The sequence below is a fragment of the Spodoptera frugiperda genome, chromosome 19 (assembly GCF_023101765.2).
Source record: "Spodoptera frugiperda isolate SF20-4 chromosome 19, AGI-APGP_CSIRO_Sfru_2.0, whole genome shotgun sequence".
NCBI lineage: Eukaryota > Metazoa > Arthropoda > Insecta > Lepidoptera > Noctuidae > Spodoptera > Spodoptera frugiperda.
The window spans coordinates 1530571-1554295 of NC_064230.1; the positions used below are offsets into that span (position 1 = coordinate 1530571).

General features: G+C 38.6%; 1 protein-coding gene across 1 annotated transcript; it reads right to left on the minus strand.

Moving 5' to 3' along the window:
- Positions 1-278: 278 nt before the first annotated feature.
- On the minus strand, positions 279-22484 carry LOC118281025 (uncharacterized). Its single transcript, XM_050700501.1, has 10 exons — positions 22315-22484; positions 10187-10367; positions 9153-9287; positions 8269-8677; positions 7170-7549; positions 6407-6528; positions 5348-5482; positions 4323-4571; positions 1013-1126; positions 279-467 (listed from the first exon to the last, which is right to left on the minus strand). Exons 2-10 carry the CDS (start codon positions 10361-10363, stop codon positions 380-382), a joined length of 1809 nt encoding a protein of 602 aa, XP_050556458.1. The 5' UTR covers positions 10364-10367; positions 22315-22484; the 3' UTR covers positions 279-379.
- Between the last annotated feature and the right edge of the window lie 1241 nt (positions 22485-23725).

The following is a 23725-nucleotide window of genomic DNA, read 5'->3' on the forward strand; positions in this document are numbered from 1 at the left end:
GGCGGATCCAAAGTCGCAAGCGATTTCCGTTTGTTTTAGTAATTCAAAAATTATTTTAAATTGAATTTCAGTCATATATGTAATTAAAATCTAAATATCCGCATTCGTATCACATCCGCACCCGCATAGAACCCGCATACGCGCATGCGCGGATGTGAAATTCTAATAATCCGCGTCTGGATTTGCATCCGCGGATAATTTACATGCGTAACAACCCCTGCATCCGCGGATGACAAATTTTTGCATCCGTAACAACCCTAGATTGTAAATAACTTAACTCATAAACATAAAACTTATAATAAACTCTAAAAACTTAACATTCTTTGAAACAGATTGTGAAAATATTACGTAAAATAAAATATTCTTATAACTATTGAGTTTACCGCCCTCTGTTGGTTACTTGTGACTTTCTATGTGATTGCATGATCGTGTCCAGTACTATTGACGCTGCGTTCACTTTGCTGCATCTGTTGATTGGATAAAATAAATAATATTTTACTATAATAATATATAGGGTGACTGGTAATTAGTGAACGATATTTAAACACGTGATTGTACTCATGATTACAAACAACTTTCCCTAAGAAACTTTTTTTGTATACTCATTAGTTTTATTTTTATCATAATAATAAAACAACAAAAATTTGCGCGCACGTATTCACATAATCCGCAGATCTGGGGCCTACTCCGGTTCTCGAATCCGAAGTTTCGTTTAATTTTCGGCCGTAGGTATTATTGATTTACTAATGAAATTACTTAAAATAACGTTTTATTTTTAATTTCAAATCAAAACTTATCTTAATTTCATTCGTTCATTTTTATACACAAAGGTTTGCAATAAATTGAATTGTAGTACGAAATTTGAAATTGTAGTAGGAAGTGCGAAGTTTCGGACGAAACTTCGTTTTTCGTTGAATTAGAGTAGACCCCCTGGGTGTGGTACCCTAGGCACTTGTCTAGTTTGCCATAGGGATAATATGGCTCTGGAAACATGTGGTATTTGGCCACTCACCTAGGGAACATATCGTTACACTTCAGTTCTGTCCAGCCAGTCAGCACTTCGTATAGCAGCGTGTCCAGCGCCTTATTTGCCGGCAATTCTCCAGTCAACATTCTTAGGGCGACACTGAAATTGCAAAATATTGAAATTTATACTAGCTGATGCGGCTTCGTTCGCGTGGATTCTATTCTTCTATTCATCTACTTATAATATGAATTTTAGGACATATTTTTTTCATTTTTTTAAATAAATGTAGCCTAAGCTACTCCTTAATACATCAGCTACCTGCCAATAAAAGTCCCGTCAAAATCGGTGTTACGTCGGACATGATTATAAGTAGATTAGAAGCCAAGTGTGGGAGAGCCATGCTTCGGCACGAATGGGCTGGCTCGACCGGAGTGGTACAGCAGCTCGGCCGAGCAGAAAACCCAAGCGAAACAACGCTTGCGTTGTGATTCGTTGTGTGAGTGAGGTTAACCCCTTCCCGATCCCTGATTCCCCAACAATACTTAAATTCCAAACCCCAAAAAGGCTGGCAACGTGGCAACGCACTTGTAACACCTCTGGTGTCTCAAGTGTTCATGGGCGGCGGCGATTGCTTACCATCAGGTGATGCGTCTGCTCGTTTACCGGCTTATTCCGCAAAAAAAGCGCTCAGAAAGTGGCACATTAAAACGTGGACAGCAACGCGTTTGTAGTATGGGACCGCTAGATGAAACAGAGAGGGACGCAGTTTGTAACGTCCCGCGCTCCCCGTAAAGTGTCACGCATTATGTTAAAGGGGATTCCCCTTTAACAGTTATGACATCTCCTCTTTTTAGGTATTTGCTTCATATCTTTTACTAGCTACTTCCGCGCGGTTTCACCCGCTCTGCTTGGCTCCTATTGATCATAGCGTGTTGCCTATAGCCTTCCTTGATAAATGCACTATCCAACACAAAAAGAATTACTCAAATCGGACCAGTAGTTCCGGAGATTAGCGCGTTCAAACAAACAAACAAACTCTTCAACTTTATATATTAGTAACTAGCTACTTCCGCGCGGTTTCACTCACTCTGCTTGGCTCCTAGCGTGATGTTTTATATCCTATAGCCTTCCTCGATAAATGCACTATCCAACACAAAAAGAATTACTCAAATCGGACCAGTAGTTCCTGAGATAAGCGCGTTCAAACAAACAATCAATCAAACAAATAAACTCATCAGCTTTATAATATTAGTATAGACTAGCTTTTGCCCGCGACTTCGTTCGCGTGGAATAGTGACTTCCGGCAAATTTTTGGTTTTAACCACATAGTTCCCGATCTCGCGGGATCTCTTCAAAAATGAGATGTGGAAGATATTCCAGGGAACTCTTCAAAAATCAACATAATGAGCTCTGCGTTTGAATTTAATAGATGTATACTCACTTAGGGCATTGAAAAAATAGTTTAAAAACGGACTTAAACTAACTTAAAACTAAAGAAAGCTACGAATTACGAATTTATAACAATTAAAAAAGAAACTATATTACAACCTATCCTCTATGCTATAATAACCAAGCTTAAACTAAATAATTTAAAAGAAACGACTTAAATCTAATCTAATTAAAAAAAAAAATAGACTTACAATTTTATTAAAAAAACTAACTACAGTAACTACTAATAATCGATATCAAACTAAACCTACGTTAAATAGTTTAACCAAAAAACCAGGAAAACCCAACAAATAAACTTATTAATTGACAAATACAACGAAACCAATTTAGAATATACGAAACAGCAGGACCACTTTTTTTTTTTTTTTTTTTGAGGGTGGAAAATCATCCAATGACTTCTCCCGCCTTGGGCGAGGCGAGAGGGAGTGTCAGACTCTTACTGACTAAAAACCACCCCGTTCCTTCTCCTGCCCGTCGAGCCGGAGCCCCGGTAAACCCGCTAGGTAGTCCGCAGCTCCGGATTAGGCATCAGCCCTACTGGGCCCCATCTGTGGTGGTCTGATGGCTCTTTGAGGCGCGCGCAGAACGCGACGCGCCGCACGCACGGGTTTGGTTCTGATCGGGCGGCGAGCTACCCTTGCTCACCGTCCGCAGACCCGCACTTACGGTGGCCGGAGATCGTCGCGCGATACCCGACGCCCGGAGTGTCTCTCGCGACGGCTGGGGTGTGAGGAGGTTCGTTCTCTCACGCGCCCCGCGAGGAGGACCATTACAGACAAATAATCATACGACTGATAATACACTTCTTCTACGATAGTACCGAAGCGCTCGGCCGATACCCAACCAAATGAATGTAACGAAACCATAGCGCGATCTATTTCGATCCCAACGCAATCTATCGAGGATAAAGACAACTTGGATTATTTATTTATACTCCGTTCGGGCATTTTCTTTGTACTAAAAGTTTAATTATATTGATATTATTTTTTTCATACCTTTTCACTATTTATTTACTTTTTTCGATGAATTAAAACAATAACATGAACCGAAGTCGTGTAACGATCGACATAGAATTATCTATACTCCGTTAGAGCATTTTCTTTGTACTAAATGTTTTATTATATTGATATTATTTTTTTCATACCTTTTTACTATTTATTTACTTTTTTTCGATAAATTAAAACAATAACATGAACCGAAGTCGTGTAACGATCGACATAGAATTATTTATAAATAATTTATTTCTTATTTTTATTTTTTGATTTTTGAAATAAAAATATATCTATGTCCTTTCTAAGGTTCTAAACTATATCTGTACCAAATTTCAACCAAATCCGTCAAATAGTTGCGGAGATTAATGATATAACTTTTTTATTTATGAACCGATTGACATGAAACAAACACTAAATGTAAATTTAAGCATCCCACAATATATTCGTGAAAACCGCATCCAACTCGGATCAGCCGTTTCTGAGATTAGCGCGCACAGACGAACAGACAAACAGACAAACAGACAAACAGACAAACAGACAAACAGACAAACAGACAAACAGACAAAAAAAAAGTTAATTACATTTTTGGGTTCGACATCGACATAACAATAACTCCTATTTTTTTTATTTTTATTTTCAATGTACAGACAGCACTTTTCTACGATTTTATTATATGTATAGATAGATATAGTAGTAGTAGTAGTATTATATTAGTCCGGAGCTGCGGACTACCTAGCGAGTTTACCGGGGCTCCGGCTCGAAAAGCAGGACTAGGAATGGGGTGGGTTTTAGTCAGTAAGAGTCTGACAATCCCTCTCGCCTCGCCTAAGGCGGGAGAAGTCATTGGATGATTTTACCCCCTCAAAAAAAAAGTATTATATTAGTATAGATTAATTGGCCTGAAATTGACTTACCCATTTATTCGAGCCATTGTTCCATACGGCGCATTTAATTTAGTAGTAGCAGCTAAATTTCTACAATATAACAGCCATACGCAATCCAATTCTGTATAGAAGCTCCCATTACTGGCAACACCGTGTGTACTGTCAAATGACGTCTGCAGATGATTTAATGCGTGAGTGTTGCCATCAATATTCCGAGACATTTGATTCTGAATACTGGCCGCTTGCTGTTCCTTGTTCGAAATTTGGTTTAGAATGTTTCTGGAATAGATATTTTGTTATTTTTATTTAAAGTTAAATATAGGGTGACTGGTAATTAGTGAACGATATTTAAACACGTGATTGTACTCATGATTACAAACAACTTTCCCGAAGTAAGTTTTTGTATACTCATTAGTTTTATAGTTTTCTAGTTGTAGCGTGATAGTTGTCTTTCATAACAAAATAATGTGTAGATTTGCTTGTATGAAAAAAATATTCAATCATTTGTATTCACTGGTGTAATCTTTAAACACATTACTACCTCACATTAAATATTTGGCAGATACTTTTAAAACACCTTTTTTATACTTAATAGGATGAAGTTTGGCTACCATCTCGCCTCCGCACCAGCAATGAAATGATTTCTTATAAGAAACATAAAAAAATGTTTTAATGAATTAAAAACTTACTTACAAAGCGTCGAAAAAATTATCGTGTAGGTAAAACAATTATAGGGTGCCCAAAATAATGGCAGTGTTGCCACGTTGAATGATGCTTACTAACAGCGAACCTTGACTCGGGGGAAATCCAGTTAAGACTCTAATGAAATCTCTTCTTCGTATTTGCTTGCACAATTCTCCGACATCTTTAATTGATTTTGTCTGGACTTTAAAAGAGACTATGACCTCTGAGTTTGTTTCGGCATTTCTTCTCAGAGTAGTCGGATAGGAAATGCCGGCCTCATCTAGTTATTTAAGAGATTGACGTGTAAAAGAGTTACATTGTAACCTATTTGCAAAATAAATATCATTTATCATTTATGAACTATAACTTACTTAGTATTCTTGTAAGCCCTGCCGAGATGTATGGCTGCGCGCGCGGTGCTCATGCCGACTTCCATGATATTCTCCAGCAGGTTCTTCCCGATGTCCAAGTCTTCAATGGGATCTTGACGCGGATTCAACCGTTTACTGAAATAATTATTTATAAAGCTACGTTTAAAAAAAGTCCGACAACAACACACAATTTTTTAACTCGGCTAATAAACCTAAAACCTTCTCTCAAGTTTAAAAAATACTATGCTAAAAACCGCATTAAACATAATAATTATATACAGGTCAAACTGAGATACATACTCAATTTTTTTTAGGTCGGTTAAATTTTTTTGTACACTATTCGACCACTGGTTAACGGTAACACATTGAACGCTGCGGTGGTCACCGGTGACCGACGTTAGCGGAGGATTTGCCTTCAACAGTTTTCTATTGGCAGTCAAACACCTCAACACACGTGTTAGGGAGCTTTTCCACGAAAGATCTACTATGCTACGTTGCTGTGGAGTCGTTTGGCTTCCTCAAATCATATTCATTGGCACACATGGCTTAGCACTGGTGGAAACGGACTCAATAAAAGAAATACACTATACAATAATTCAGTTTGACTGTGGGTGTTGCGCCGCATTGTTATACAAAATTATTATCTACTATTTATTCTATATAAGTGTTTTAAACAGGTATTTTTTTAACTTACTTTTAAATATTCTTTTATTACTTTCCTGTCTAATGTCTGCCGGCAAACTATTAAGCACGTAAGGTATACGTTTCTTTAGAGTTCTATCGCCGAAGTAATATGTTAAGATGTGTGCTATGGATGGCTTCCCCTCTATCGATACATCGTATACTCTTGAGCTGCGCATCTTCCTCGTACAGCTACTTCCTCGTACAGCTTAGTATCAGTGGAAACGGTCATATAGATTTACGGCTTAGCTATTACATGGGACTAATAACACATATGGTGAAAGTGGGTGTATATTGCGTAGCGGTATTACATGCTGTAATGAGCACTTCTGCCTACCCCTTCAGGGATAAAAGGCGTGACGTTGTTGCTGTACTTACAGAAATAGAGAGCCATCGTGAGCGATCTCATTCTGTTTCATCTCCACTTTACTGGGGTCTAGGAAGAGGGCGTTGAATGCAAACACGTCTGGATCCTGCATCATCTTAGTGCGAGCTAGTTCCTGGAATTAATATTAAAACAACGATTTATAAATATGGAAAATATATTTAGAGTGCTAGTTATCAACGGTGTTGAAGGATTTTGGAGGCAAATGAGACTCGTGAATTAATATAATTAGTATATTGCGAAAAGAAAAACTTACAAAGGAACGTTATTACAAAAATACAAAATAAACGAATATAAAGGCGAACATACATAAGATGCGCCGAGCAAGGACACAGACAATATAAAGGTGAAGTTACACTATTGGGGTTGTGTTTACTCATAACTAACAGGTGTGTTTCGTTATTTGAATGAGGTTACTGGAGACCCAATTACCTCGTTCCCCAATCCCCTAATCCCCAACAATCCTCAAATGCCCCTCAATCCAGTAAGAATTGCTTCGGGTGTCCATGGACGGTGCCGATTGCTTACCATCAGGTGATCCGTCTGTTCTTTACTTTTTGTCTCCTGTGTCGTGGGTGCATTTACAAAACATACCAGTTCAAATACACATGACACTCAGACCCGAAACAACAATTTGTAGATCACACAAAGACTTACTTCGTGCGGGAATCTAACGTACCGCACCAACCTTGAAAAATGTAGTCAGTTTATCGGCCTATCACATAAAAAAAAAACGTATAGAATAGCAAAACTCACCTGATTCTCCCAAGCCATGAGCTGAATATTATGCAACAACATCACATCCAGAGTCAAAATCCCAAACGACAGCAAATCAGTACTATTAGTCACTATCACCTTCCTGCTATTATTGAAATGGGTATAATTTTCACCAAAATACATGTCCCTTAGTTTATGCATGACTATTGTTATATTCCCTTCTACCAAGCTCTCGTTCAGGGCTTTTAATACGGACCCGAAGTCATTGTCTTGCCTAGTCTGATTGGCAGTAATATCAGGATCAGTGGACACCCAATCATGTAGCTCCTGAACCTTTTCAATAAGGTAGCTCGTCATTGAATTGCTTTGCATATAATCGTCGTAAAGGTTTTCGTCATTGTAGAAATAGTCGTCTTTTCCTGGAATAATAGAGGTGATAGATCAAAATTGGCCAAAGTCCTTTAACAACGTGACATAGCTCAAAATAGTGTGGACGAGCTAAGAGGCCGACTTGACCGGAATGATACCACGGCCGAGCAGAAAAACGATCTGAAACAACGTGTAGTGTTTCGTTGTGTGAGTGAGGTTACCGGAGGCCCAATTACCTCCGTTCCCAATCCCCGATTCTCCAACAAATCTTAAATTTCTATCCCTCAAAAGGCCGTCAACCCGTTTGTAATGTCTTTGGTGTTTCGGGTGTCCATGGGCGGCGGCGATTGCTTATAAGCCGGTAAACAAGCAGACGGATCACCAATCGGTATCGGTCAGCAATCTCCGCCAATGGACAGCCGAAACACCAGAGCCGTTGTAAGTGCGTTACCGGCCTTTTGGAGGTTAAGAATTTAAGGGTTTTTGGGGAAGGGTAATTGGGCCTCCGGTAACCTCACTCACACAACGCAAGCATTGTTCCACGTCGGTTTTCTGCTCGGCCGTGGTATCACTCCGGTCGAGCTAACCCATTCGTGACCGAAGCATGGCTCTCCCACACTTAAGTAGTTTTTAATATGTTACCTTAGGGGATAGAAAGACAGAGATAGATAGATAATTAAGTACAACTTAAAATAAAGTAGCGTTTCAGCGTATTTGGGCGTTAGTTTCTCTCACGATATTTATAATAAAAAACAAAACACCAACATACCATCCAAAAATCCATAAGGTATCTCCGCATCAATGCTTTTACCAAAACTAGACAGTATCGGCTTGAAATTAGGCACAAAATCGTTTACCACATTCACTTTAGTTTCATTTACTTCAAATCTATCCGCTATATGATTGTTAGGCTCTTGTATTGCTTCTTTCTCAGCATCCAAATCATGTATTTCTGGTGCTACACCAATTTCAGGTCTATCCTTCTTCTTGATAGGTCTTTCTTCATGTATAATTTCGTCATGTATTGGGTGAATCTGTGGTTTCATTATCAGGCTCTTATGTTCCCTATTTGGTACGAAGTTTTTGAAAATTGATAGTTTCTCTAATACTGCCGTGTCTTCTGTCACACGCTGTTCTTGATATGTTGTTGGCTGTTGTTCTTCTACGCGTATAGGTTCCTGTAATGTGAAGATTGGTAAAGTTAGAATCATTAAAATACCCGATTCTCCAACAACTCTTAAATTCCTAACCGCCAAAAGGCCGGTAACGCACTTGTAATGCCTCTGGTGTTTCAAGTGTCCATGGGCGGCGGTGATTGCTTACCATCAGGTGATCCATCTGCTCGTTTACCGGCTCAAAGTCAAAGCATTTATGTCAATTAATCCTAAATTGGGAACTTTTGAAACGTCAAATGGAATTGTCCGTCAGTATGTCTGTAACCGCCAAAAGGCCGGTAACGCACTAACTGCTCGTTTACTTTATACCGTAAAAACAACAACGACGTGAAACAACGCTTGCCTTGTTTTACGGTTTTCTGCTCGGCCGTGGTATCACTCCGGTCGAGCCGGCCCATTCTTGCCAAAGCATGGCTCTCCCCCGCATTCTAATCTACACTTAGCTTCACTGACAGTTCTATCTTTCATAGTAACTTACTGGTGATTGGAACACCTCCCGTGTGGTGAAGGTCTCCGAGGTATCCCACTTGGTGATCACCACGGTGGCGAGCACCAGGGCCGCGCAGACTGCGAAGCAGGAGGCACTGGCGATGATCCATACCTTCAGAGGAACCTGGAAATTGATTTGATAGATTGTAATCTATGTGTCATAGTTTTATTGTAACTTTCGTGAGACATACTAAATTAATTATCATTTTATCGGCTTACTCACGTAACGTTTCTCCTCTAGCATGGCTTGAAACTAGTCGAGTTCCTCGTCAAAACGTTGCGTGAGTAATAAAACATAATAATTAATACATCATGTCAAAATGTCGTGACGGCATGGAGGTTTTAGGATGCTTTTCCATCAGAGATGTGCTATGCTACGTTGCTGTGGATGCGTTTGGCTTCTACCTATCATATTCATTGGTATACATAGCTCAGCACAGGTGGAAACTGACTCAGCCAAGCTATATTTTTTATATGGAAAGATGCGTGCTGTGGATGGCTTCCCTACTGTCTATAAATCGTATAGTAGAGTTGCACATCTTACTCGCATAGCTACATAGCTTAGTATCAGTAAAATCCGTCACATAGTTTCATAATTTAGCTATTACATCTTCCTAGCATAGCTACATCTCTGGTGGAAAAGTATTGTGTTGTGTGAGTGAGGTTACGGGAGGCCCAATTCCCCCCTCCCCAATCTTCCCAATCCCCGATTCCCGAACAACAACCCTTAAATTTCTAACCCTCAAAAAGCCGGCAACGCACTTGTAACGTCTCTGGTGTTTCAAGTGTCCATGGGCGGCGGCGATTGCTTACAATCAGGTGATACGTCCGCTCGATTAAAAAATTCATGATACACTAAAAATACAATAAAGTTTGAAAATACATCTACAACTTACAAGCGAAATAAAAACTAACCATTAATTGTATACACAAAACAATACAAAATACCCAGTTGAGGTCATTGATAAACAAAAATATATGTTAATATGAGTGCTACAAAATGCAAATTACATTAATACTAACAATTGTCTTATCCGGGACGCGATGTATGACAGTCGGCCGCGGCGGTAATGGCCGGCGCGCGTTCGGCACGCGCTCGGGAACGGTCGGGTATCTTCGGGACCAGTCGGTGGCTACAGTAGTGGAAGTGTCGCAAGAGACTGAGGAAGGAGGCCGCTTCTCATACTCATACTGAAACATTTTTCTGAAACAAGTAAATATATTTTTTTATATCGTCACGCCCTATTGATAAATGATAAATGATATTTATTTTGCAATTAGGTTATAAAATAACACTTTTACACGTCAATCTCTTAAAAAGAACCGCAGCAGTTTGAGCGGACCTGTTCAGATGGCAGCACGCATGTGTCAGTTTACAATCAGCTCAGCTGACGGCTGTTGCTGAATGATCCGACGAACAACACCAACCAAAAGAACATTTGGGTAGGCCACACAAATGCTCAAACTGTCAGAATATAATTTACTAAAAATAAAATGACTAGCAAAAGTCTCACACGGTCCTCAAACTAACAATTTTAAAAGGAAATATAAAAATATAAAAGGAAAAAAAATATAAAACAATGTCAAATTAAGTTAATGTCAAATTGTATAAAAAATGTAACTATATGTTACAAACATGTCAGCAAGACCTGTGTGGACATTATAGCAGTTCATTCCCAAGCCTGACTATCCTCCAAGTAGTCTTTTATTTTATAAAAAGCTTTACTACAAAGTTTTTCTTTAATAACATTTTTAAATTTACCTAGGTTTAAACTTTGAATATGGCTGGGAACTTTATTGTAAAAGCGTATACATTGACATCTAAACGAACCGCTTATTTTCTTAAGTCTAGTAGTAGGAACAACATATTTATTTTTATTTCTAGTGTTGATATTGTGTATATCACTGTACTTTTTAAATAACTTTATGTTTTTATGAGCATACACTATATTTTCATAGATATATTGAGAGGCAACAGTCATTATATTAATTTCTTTAAATAGTTCCCTGAGAGAATGCCTCGGACTAAGATTATAAATTGATCGAATGGCTCGCTTCTGCAGCACAAAGACAGACTGAATGTCAGCAGCATTCCCCCACAGGAGAATACCATATGACATGATACTATGGAAATAACTAAAGTATACTAGACGCGCTGTATTTACATCAGTTAAATTTCTAATTTTTTTAACGGCATATGCTGCTGAGCTGAGCCTTTTCGACAACTTATCTATATGTGGGGCCCACTGTAGCTTAGCGTCTAGGGTTATACCTAAAAAGATAGCTGAATCTACAGGGTCCAACTCCCCGCCCTTGATTAGCACGCTGGTTTTGACATGCCTAACATTTGGTGTTGTGAATTTAATGCATTTAGTTTTTGTTTCATTAAGTAGCAAGTTATTGGCACTAAACCAGCGTACTATTTTTGAGAGAGCACTATTTACATGATCACTGACTAATTGTCCACGTTTGAGTTTAAATAATAAAGAGGTATCATCAGCAAACAGTACTATCCCATGGTTATCCTTTACAAGGTAAGGTAAGTCATTAATATAAATAAGAAATAAAAACGGACCGAGAATTGACCCCTGCGGAACACCCATCCTAACAACAGACCCGGCAGAAATTTTCCCGTTAATCTCAACTCTCTGAATTCTATCACTCAAGTAAGAGATAAGTAGGTCCAGAGAGTTGCCCCGCACTCCATAATGGGATAGCTTCCTGATCAGTGTTTCATGAAGGACACAATCGAACGCCTTGGATAAGTCACAAAAAACACCCAATGCGTCCCCCGAGTCCTCCCACGCGTCATATACTTGATTAAGAAGTTCAACACCGGCATCAGTTGTTGAACGACCCCTTGTAAATCCAAACTGGTTACCATGCAATAATTTATTTCTATTAAAAAATCTTTGCATCTGATTTAGAATAATTTTTTCAAAAATTTTACTGAATGTAGGTAGTACTGAAATAGGTCTAAAGTTAGTGGGGTCAGAAGTACTACCCGATTTAAATAACGGAGTTATTTTACTATTCTTCATGAGATCAGGAAACACACCACGATCAATACAGTTATTAAAAATTAAAGCTAATACAGGTGCCACAATAGTTATTACAGAGCTGGCAATGTACACAGAATTACCCCACAGGTCAGCAGTCTTTTTCTTATTCAAAGTATGGAACGTTTTAATTATATCTGTATAATCTATGTGTTCAAAATTGAAACTTGAATGGCAAGCTACAACATTTTCTTTTAGTAAAGATTCTGCGACAGTGGGTGATGAATTCAAGGACCTGGTAGTGGAAACAGGAATGTCCGAAAAGAAGTTTTCAAATGCGGCTGCAACTTCAGCATCTGATTTAATTACATTATTATCAATTACCAGATTATATTCACTACTTCTCCTTTTAGATCTTCCTGCTTCACCATTAATAATACTCCAGGTCGCTTTAATTACATTGGAACTGTTTTTTATTTTAGAGCTCAAATATAGTGATTTAGCAATAGAGCAAACTTTTTTAAACAATTTAGAATACTTCTTTACATATTCATTAAATTCAATAGTGTTTATAAATATCCTCTCGTTATAAAGCTCATATAGGCGTTTCCTACTTTTATAGATGCCAGTGGTTGCCCATTGATTGAAAGGCGCATTGCCATGAGCTGGTATGGTTTTAGGTGTGAAGGTAGATTTAAACTCGGTATGGTAAATATTTAAAAAATCATTACACAAGTTATTCGTATTTTTATTCCTTAATAATAAAGGTAATTTGTCAGAGAGTTTAGATTTGAACGTTTCAATGCGTCTTTCAGTCTTTGGGTTAACAATAATATGTGGTTTCGACACTTTATTTACTTTATTTTCTATTGAAATTAATTGTCCACAATGATCTGAATCAAGCAATGATATAATTTGTTTATTAGTTGGTACAATATCAGTATAAATATTATCTAGACAAGTAGCACTAGTAGGAGTTATCCTAGTGGGCTCCAGAAACAGGTTCGTTAGGTTAAACGAAGCAAATAAACTTACAATTCTAGTACTTAAGCTAGAATTTTCCAACAAATTTATATTAAAATCGCCACAAGTAATAATGAATTTATTTGAACTACTGAGTTTATTTAATACTTCATCTAATACTGTTTCAAAACAGTCATACAAACCAGAAGGTGGTCTATACACACTCAAAACAATAAACCGCTCTAATTCCACACAGGCTATTTCAACAGTACGTTCAACAGAGTAACCAACTATATCCTTGCGTTCTTTGAATTTAAGATTGTTATTTATTAAAATTAGTGAACCACCATGTATAGCGTTTTCTCTGCTGAACGAGCTACCAATCTGATGATTACCAAAATTGAACATTAGCTGATGGGATTTCAGCCAATGCTCAGTAATGCACAAAATGTCAACATTATTACAGTTTAAAAATAATTCTATTTCTAATTCTTTACTCATGAAACCTTGGATGTTTTGGTGCACCAGATTGATAATATTACTGTTAAGTATGCAAGAGGATGACTCTATTGTCTTGCTCTTTAATTTAAATTATTAGTAATATCAACATTCAATGTCACATTACTAATATTAAAGTCAATATTAGAAGGTTGCTCAATAGGAGTAACCTGTTTAGCCAAGTTCTTGGCTGTTATTCTAATAAAATATGATAGCGACACTGCTATTCGTCTTAAATAATAACGAGAAAGATAGTACCTATCTTTCGTCATATATACATTTTTACCAACGTAATTGTTGGTATCAATAATATTAATATTTGATTTATTGCATAACTGATACATTGCAATATTTAGTTTATATCTAAGGTTGTTTTCTTCCTGTGGCAACCTATTACTGTAAGGCAATGTAAACAAAATTATCTGCTTTAATTTTAGTTCTGTAATTGAACTATGAAATTTAGATAAACTATTTTTATTTAAACTACCTCTATTACCACAAATAATAATGAGGGTAGAATCTTTGTTAAAATTGTAATTAATAATTTTCTCAGAAATTTTAGTAAAAGTACAGCCGGGCATACAGTGATTTATTATTGTTTGTCCTGGGTAACTATTTGTCAATAAAGAACCTAAGTTCTTTCCAATCTCATCACTGAAGATTACAACACTGTTATTACAACTATTATTACTGTTATATTGGGTAGGAAACACTAAACTGGCACCATGAGGCAAGGTGGTATCACACATTGGCACAGTACAAGCAGGCAGCACATTACTAGAATCACATTTTTCACATGGGTTTTCCTGTGACTGTGACCGCACTAACTCATCCATAGCCAACATGTATTCCCTCATTTGTTTTTCTGATGCACTGTATTTGTTGGTCATTGTGTGCAACTTTGCTGTTAAATGATCTATTTCTAGTTGTAAGTTCTGTGTGTCAGTTTCATATTTCCTATTCCTTTGATTTAATTTGTTAGAATAAATATTAAGTTGATTTAAAAGCCGGAACCGTTCTTTGTTTAATTTTACATTTTTTATGAAAAACTTTTGTCTTTTCACCAATCTGTTAGTCTTTGTTATGAATTTGTTTATTTTAATATACTTCTTTAGTTTTTTGTTACTGTAACAAAGAGTTCTTGAGGAATGACATGAATCACTTTCACAAGTTAAGTCTATAGTCAATTAGATATTATCCCCGAAGGGGTAGGCAGAGGTGCTCATTACGGCACGTAATGCCGCTATACAATGTACATCCACTTTTCACAATTTGTGTTATAAGTCCCATGTAATAGGTGGTGAGCCTATTGCCATATAACGGGCACATTTCCAGACTCCGTGCTACCACTGAGAAATTTTCGAAAAACCGAAAAAAGCCCAGTAATACTTCGCCCGACCCGGGAATCGAACCCGAGATCCTTTGCCCGGCAGTCGCACTTGCAACAACTCGACCAACGAGGCAACAAGTAAATGCATTATAAAAAAAAGAAAGATATACAGTACGGAGATCACTCATATGACTTAAATGAAACTACAATTAGTATTAGTTACTAGCCTTTTTTTTAAGGGTGGAAAATCATCCAATGACTTCTCCCGCCTTGGACGAGGCAAGAAGAGTGTCAGACTTTTACTGACTAAAAACCACCACGTTCCTACTTCTGCACTTCAAGCCGGAGCCCCGGTAAACCCGCTAGGTAGGTAGTCCGCAGCTCCGGATCAGGCAACTAAATATTTTAACGAAAACCGAAAATTAAAAAAAAATCATACAAAATAAATAATTAAATAAATCAAGTATTAAATTCTGTGTGAACAGCTCCATGTTCCTTGACCACAGAAGAGCTGTAATGTTGTATATTGTCTAGGAATGTGAAGAGTGTTCAAATTAGCCCATAGAGAATAACGCATTTTCTGGTTTACTCACTGGGCCTATTTCGCTCATTTTTCGTATATTGTCAGCCAAGATGATAACAAATATGGTTTAAATTAAGGCATAAGAGGTTTTCCGATACGGTATATCACAATACAACGTCACACCTTTTATCCCCGAAGGGGTAGGCAGAGGTGCACATTACGGCACGTAATGCCGCTATACAATGTACACTAAATTTTCACCATTTGTGTTATAAGTCCCATGTAATAGGGGGTGAGCCATAATATATGGCAATAGTGCCATATATACTGGGCACATTTCCAGACACCGTACTACTACTGAAAAATGTTCGTTAAACCGAAAAAATAACAGTAATACTTTGCCCGACCAGGAATCGAACCCGACACCCCTTGTTCAGCAAATGCAACCAACGAGGCAGAGCAATGATGGTACGGTAAACAATTGTAACTGTTTCATTCCGAAACAAATTAAATTAAATTACATGAAATTGCTCACAATGATCATCTTAGCGTGAAATCAGATCCACTTATATCCGTGAGAAACGGTAGAAAATTGTCACATACCGCCATGGGAATTTCGACCTTAAGCTTGCGGTTTTTGGTCCAGAGAATCAGGATAGTAACAAGGGAATTTAAACCTTATTTCGTTAGGTAAAGTGGTAGATAGATTTTATGAAATGGGAGGCAAACAAGCAGACGGATCACCTGATGGTAAGCGATCAGTGCCACGGCATCATAAACACACGCTACACTAGAGGAGTCACAGGGGAATCGTGGTTTATGAAGGAACCCTCTAAAATCCGTAAAATCCGAAACGTTACATGAGTTATGTAACGTTTCTGGTGCTTCAGGTGTCCATGGGCGGCGGCGAGTACTTATCATCAGGTGATGTGACATAGTCGGCATAATAGTGTTAGTAACAAATCGGTCAGCGGCGTTCGTTTAAAAGTTTTTTTAATAATATTACAGCTTTTTTTTGAGGGAAAAAATAATCCAATAGCTTCTCCCGCCTTGGGTGATACGAGAGTGTCAGCCTCTTACAGACTTTTGTGTGATCCACAAATTATTGTTTCGGGTCTGGATGTCATGTGTATGTGAACTTGTATGTTTGTAAACGCATCCACGATACAGGAGAAAAGCCTAGGGTGGGGAAATACAAGAATTGTTTCACGTCGGTTTTCTGTGAGGCCGTGGTATCGCTCCGGTCGAGCCGGGGATCTATGTGCGACTTCTGTCAACTGTTATTTTGTGATATGTCGCAAAAGTTAGGAAAACTGTACCTACTCCTAAAGGCCTGAAGATGTATGTCGCCAGTAACCAATCTCACGCGCCACATCCAAGGCGGCTCGGTATTCATCACGCTCTGATAACTTCCACACATGATGCTATCATCTCATGTCCGGGTGGGGTCAATGACACCGAGACTACGAATTTTACTTAAAGTAAGTAAATTCTCTGAGGGAAATGAAAACTACTAATTTTGCGGGATCGAAGACAGTCAGTCATGTCCCTGGGACGTGACGCAACGAGCCATCAGACCACCTCGGATGGGGCCCAGTAGGGCTGATGCCTGATCCGGAGCTGCGGACTACCTAGCGGGTTTATCGGGGCTCCGGCTCGAAAAGCAGGAGTAGGAATGGGGTGGTTTTTAGTCAGTAAGAGTCTGACACTACCTCTCGCCTCGTCCAAGGTGAGAGAAGTCATTCCCCCTTCAAAAAAAGGGTCACGGGATTCCCGGGTCGGCCAAAGTATTACTGGGCTTTTTTCGCGTTTTCGAAAATTTCTCAGTAGTAGCACGGAGTCTGAAATCGTGCCCAGTATGTATATGGCAATAGACTCACCAACTATTACATGGGACTTACATCATAAATAGTGAAATGTGAGTGAACATTGTTCAGCGGCATTACGTGCCGTAATGTGCATCTGCCTACCCCATCGGGAATTACAGGCATGACGTTATAAAAACAAATAAGTTGTAAATTCAAGTTAATTCTCCGAGAGAAGTGGAAACTACTAATAATAATATCTTCCGATTTATTTCGTTGCGGGATCCAAGACAATCATTCATGTCCTGGATCGTTGGACTTCAGTGTTCCGGTGTTTTCATGTTTGTATCTACTGTAGATCCTGGTGCACAGGAGTTGCAGCGGTATGGGAGGTTGTGACGGGCTTGTCCCATTAAAGTGAGTAAGTATTTGAATCATATTGAAAAACTGTGATCTATGTTATAACGTAATGATGATTATGACAAAACATAATCATCATTATCAACCGAAAGGCGTCCACAGCTAGACAATAATACGGGTCTGCGGACGGCGAGCAAGGGTAGCTCGGGTCCGGGGGCTCAGGCTCAACAAGCAGGAGTAGGTATTTTTATTGTGTAGTTCCCCATGTCTGTGATTTTACTCAATGTTACTCAAACATACTCACAAACTCTTTCTATGAATGTGAATGTTTAGGTATTGATTGGTCTAGATCATTGATTACATAGACATTATGTAACCAAAAGTCTAGATATAAAGTTTATATTTATTGGAGAATGTAATATAGTTATATATTTTATTGTATATAGTAGTTTGATTGGTTGATTTATGTATATTGCCAATATTACAAAATAAAGCATTGGCCTTGTACACAATAATATTGTAAATGTTGTTATATAATATTGTAAATTGTGTTCTTTTTTATAATGGGTGTCCCAAAATTAACGCAAGATTTGAATTTGCCGCCATTTGTGCAGTGAAGTGTTGGCAACCCTGAAAAAAGAGCAATTTGACAGCTAACAGTATAGGGTTATTAAAAATGGAGCGTTACACGATAGATCAACGTGTCTTCATTATTAAAGAATATTTCAAAGACATTTCCAGGTCGTGTACTCTCTCGTTTCGGTGATCAAAATTGGCCTCCTAGATCGAGCGATTTAACACCATTAGACTTCTTTTTATGGGGTTATTTGAAATCACAAGTCTATGTCAACAAGCCCACAACCACCTGTGCATTAAAGGGGGAGATTCAACGCTGCATCAACGAAATTCAGCCACATTTATGCAGAATGGTCATGGAAAATTTCAACAAAAGAGTGCGCATGTGCATGCAAAGCCGTGAGGCCATTTGTCCGATGTGTTATTCCATACATAACCCTATCCTATGTACTTTACGAGTCAATAAAAATATAACTATCAAAAGACTAAAAATGGCGTTTTCTATTTAATTCAAATCTTGCGTTAATTTTGGGACACCCTATAGTATAAGCCGGTAAACGAGCAGACGAATCACCTGATGGTAAGCAATCGCCGCCGCTCATGGACACTTGAAACATCAGAGGCGTTACAAGTGCGTTGCCGGCCTTTTGGGGGTTAGGAATTTAGGGGTTGTTGGGGAATCGGGGATTGGCACGATTGGGAACCTCACTCACACAACGAAACACAACACAAACGTTGTTTCACGTCGGTTTTTTGTGAGGCCGTAATATCACGCCTGTCTGAGGTGATCGTACTATCCGTCAACGCAAGTACATGTCGCCATTTTCGATTATTTTATTTATTGCACCGGCTTATACAGCGTGTAACAAAATACCCATATACATCAAGAAGCACTGAAGTATACAGGTTGAATAGAATCTCTACACAAAGATTCAGCTTAAAATACGTTTAAAAAAATGTTGGTACTAAATACTAGGTGTCGCATGGTTCTTGCGTTATATGTTATGCGCATTTTAAATCATCATACAAAGGTATCACCACACTACAGGGGTCACTCGCTAATTTCAGCTTTCATAACTTCGTTCCATGAAAACATGAGTTTGAAAATCCACCCGTATCGTTTGTTATGTTGTCTAGAAACCGTGCACTTGATATGTATACCCCCTTTTTGTTACACCGCCTATATATCAATAGCTATGTGTACATAGTCTCCTATTTATAAGTCAACACGTAATCCAATTGTATGAAGCTGAACTATTTTAAAAGTTAATTATTTTAAACACTCATTAGCAATTATAATTATTGGAGCTACTCCAGACGTAAATCGAAGGTGGGTAAACAAATACTTCCTTGATCAATTATTATGTTATCGGCTTACTCACGTAACTGTTTGACGAGGAACTCGACTAGTTTCAAGCCATGCTAGAGGCTCATATTCATGTGCAGCATTCCGTGATACGACGCGGCGACTGTTGCTGCTACTGTAGTGGCTGCTTAGTCAGTTAATATTTCTCACAAAAGTTATAATAAAATACACACACATAACGTCACGCCTTTTTATTCCCGAAGGGATAGGCAGAGGTGCACATTACGACACGTAATGCCGCTGTACAATGTACGTACACTGTTCACTATTTGTGTTATAAGTGCCATGTAATAGGGGTGAGCCTATTGCCATATACTGGACACAATTCCAGATTCCGTACTACTACCTAGAAATTTTTGAGAAATGCTTAATAAGACTTTGCCCGACCCATTCGCCGCTTTGGCGTTTCGGGTGTGCGGCGGCGATTGCTTACCATCAGGTGATCCGTTTGCTCGTTTACCAGATTATATCTACTATAAAAAAGGAGATTGGTTCACACTTCAGGTAATCTTGGTAAAAAAATTGTCATCGGGAAGATCATACATTATGTAACCCAATCGAAACAATGTAACCAAGTATTGTATTGTAAACCTGATTGTAAAAGAGTAACCTATGGAGTTTCTTGCTCGTTCTTCTCCATAGGAATCTACACTTTGGAACGAGCAAATAGAGCAACTAGAGGACTGACCGACAGACAGACAGACATTTTTTTTTTTTTTTAATATTGTAATATTTGCTTTGACGTTCAATAGTGCCTTCTCGGTGTATCTTTATATATATAATTCTTCTGTACGTGTGTATGTCACTGAACTTCTCTTAAACAACTGGACTGATTTTGATGAAATTTTTTGTGTGTGTTCAAGGGGACCTGAGAATGGTTTAGATTCACAATTTTGTCCGCTAAACTGGCGAATCACGACGTGGCTTACTGCAGTGTGTATTTATAACGGTATATCAATACAGGTTCCTACTCGGTGACGGGCATTTTAACAACGACGCAAAGTTATTTAAGATAAACGCATAACCGTACTTGTGATGTCGTTCGTATAAGTATATGCAATGAAGGAAGCTTTTTGTTTATATAAGTATTTATTTTTTTATGGTATAAGCCGGTTATCGAGCAGACGTATCACCTGATGACCAGAGTGACAAACAACGCTTTCGTTGTGTGAGTGAGGCTTGTGAGGTTACTGAAGGCCCAATTACCCATCCTTCCCCAATCCCTGATTTCCCAACAACCCTTAAATTCCTAACCAACAACGCACTTGTAACGCCTCTGGTGTTTCGGGTGTTCAAAGGCGGCGGCGTTTGCTTACCATCAAATGATCCGTCTGCTCGTTTACGGGCTTATACCATAAAAAAAGTGAGATACATAGGAATTTCCATTATGACACGTAATTTTGAATTCAGCTTTAAAAATAGTGTTCTTTGATAGTTTTGTTTGTTTATTTATCCGCCAGATAGTAACGGGCTCCGGAGCTGTTGACTACCTAGCGGGTTACCGGGGCTCCAGTTCAAAGTAGGAGTAGGAATTGGGGTGGTTTTTAGTCAGTACGAGTCTCACACTCTCTCTCGACTCAAAGCGGGAGAATCCAATGACATCTCATTGGATGATTTTCCCTCCTTCAGCCGTTTTTTTAAAAAACTCCTGTTTCAAATTTCATCCCGATCCCTTCAGCCGTTTTGTCGTGTTTGAGTAACAAATATAAACACAAACACATAAATAAACAAACTTTCTCATATATAACTAACTAGCTGAGCTTTATTCCACCATATTTTATTTCCAGAGCTGTTGACTACCTAGCGGGTTTACCGGGGCTCCGGCTCGAAAAGCAGGAGAAGGAACGGGGTGGTTTTTAGTCAGTAAGAGTCTGACACTCCCTCTCGCCTCGCCCGAAGCGGGAGAAGTAATTAGACGATTTTCCCCTCTCAAAAAAAAAACTATATTTTATTGCTCTAGTCGCGACAGGCAATATAACCCTTCTAGAAAAATATTTTTATTTCCTTTTCTATATTTTTTTTATGCAAACCTTTTCCTGACAATAAGGAATACACTTTAAAAAACATCATCCAATTTGGTGCAGTCTTTCAGTAGTAATACGCATACATGTATACATTTTGGCAATTCATTTTTATTTATATTACATAGATATATTTTTTTGTATCGTCACGCCTTTTATCCCCGAAGAGGTAGGCAGAAGTGCTCATTACGCCACGTAATTTCGCTATACAATGTACACCTACTTTTCAACATTTGTGTTATAACTCCCATGTAATAGTGGGTGAGCCTATTGCCATATACTGGGCACAATTCCAGACTCCGTGCTACTACTGAGAAATTTTCGAGAAACCGAAATTGAAAAAAGCTCAGTAATACTTTGCCCGACCCGGGAATCAAACCCGAGACACCTTGTCCCACAATCACACTTGCGACCACTCGACCAACGAAGCAGTCTAAAATAGATAGATATTTGTAAGATATTATTTACTAGCTACTCTCGCTTGGTTTCACCCGCTCTGCTTGACTCCTATTGGTCATAGCGTGATGTTTTATAGCCTACAGCCTTCCTCGATAAATGCACTATCCAACACAAAAATAATTATTCAAATCGGACCAGTAGTTCTGGAGATTAGCGCGTTCAAACAAACAAACAAACAAACTCTTCAGCTTTATAATATTAGTATAGTATAGATATATCACTTCTAATAAATTTTATATAACACAACAAACCTGCGTTATAAGAAGCAAAACACCTTTTACAAATAACACTTTTAAAACTTAAACCACACTTAAAATTGTTAGTAATAAAAAAATACGTTGTTTTGTTGCTCGAAATCACTTATTAATATGCGCATAACAACGCGACGAGCGCTCGCTTCGCGGTCACAGTTGTTACTAACACTAAAATCTGATTGCAAATACTGTTACTCTACATATACAAACATATAATGGCTATATATGTGGACTCTATAATAGTGAAAGTCTTGACAAACTATACGAATATTATAAAGCTGAAGAGTTTGTTTGTTTGAACGCCCTAATCTCCGGAATTACTAGTCCGATTTGAATAATTCTTTTTGTGTTGGATAGCCCATTTATTGAGGAAGGTTATAGGTTAAAAAACATCACGCTACGATTAATAGGAGCTGAGCAGAGCGCGTGAAACCGCGCGGAAGTAGCTAGTTTTATTATAAACTTGTTACTCCTGTACAATTTCGCATGCTACTCAGCTCCTATTTATCGTAGCGTGATGATATTTAGCTTAAAGCCTTCCTTGTTAAATGGACTATTTGATATAGAAAGAATTATTAAATTCGGATGAGTAGTTTCGGAGATTAGGGCGTTTAAATAAAGTAAGTTTTAAGGATTTTTGGTTGGTAAGGTCGCTAGCCTCTGTCTTGCTTGCTATTATAATTATGTATGTATGTCGCTTTTTCGTTCATATTAGGTCGAAGAGATTTTAGCGTGACACTAGATTTGCAATGTTTAGTTAAAAATCTTACAGCCATACTCAGAGTCATTTAATGTAGACTGTGACTCCTCTGGTGTTGCGGGTATCCATGTGCGGCGCTGATTGCTTACCATCAGGTGACTCGACTGCTCGTTTGCCACCAATTCCTTAAAAAAAATGTGATCTAGGTGTGGGAGAGCCATGCTTCGGCACTGCTGGGCCGGCTCGACCGGAGTGATACCACGGCCGAGCAGAAAACCGACGTGAAACAACCGAAGCGTTGTGTTTCGTTGTGTGAGTGAGGTTACCGGAGGCCCAATTATCCCCCTTCTTAATCTTCCCAATCCCCGATTGCCCAACAACCCTTAAATTCCTAATCGCCGCCGCCCATGGACACTTGCAAACACTTGGAACGCCGTGATGACGTTTCATGTACGTATCGCCGGCGGCTTTTTGGGCTTAGGAATTTAAAGGTGATTCGTCTGGTCGTTTACAAGGATTGGAATGATTGGGAAAATATCTTGGCCTCCGGTAACCTTACTCAATTCACACAACGCAAGCATTGTTTCATGTCGGTTTTCTGTTCGGCCGTGGTATCACTCCGGTCGAGCCAGCCCATTCGTGCCGAAGCATGGCTCTCCCACACTCAAGAATGGTGAAAAGATGGTAACAAAAACACTCAGTTATATG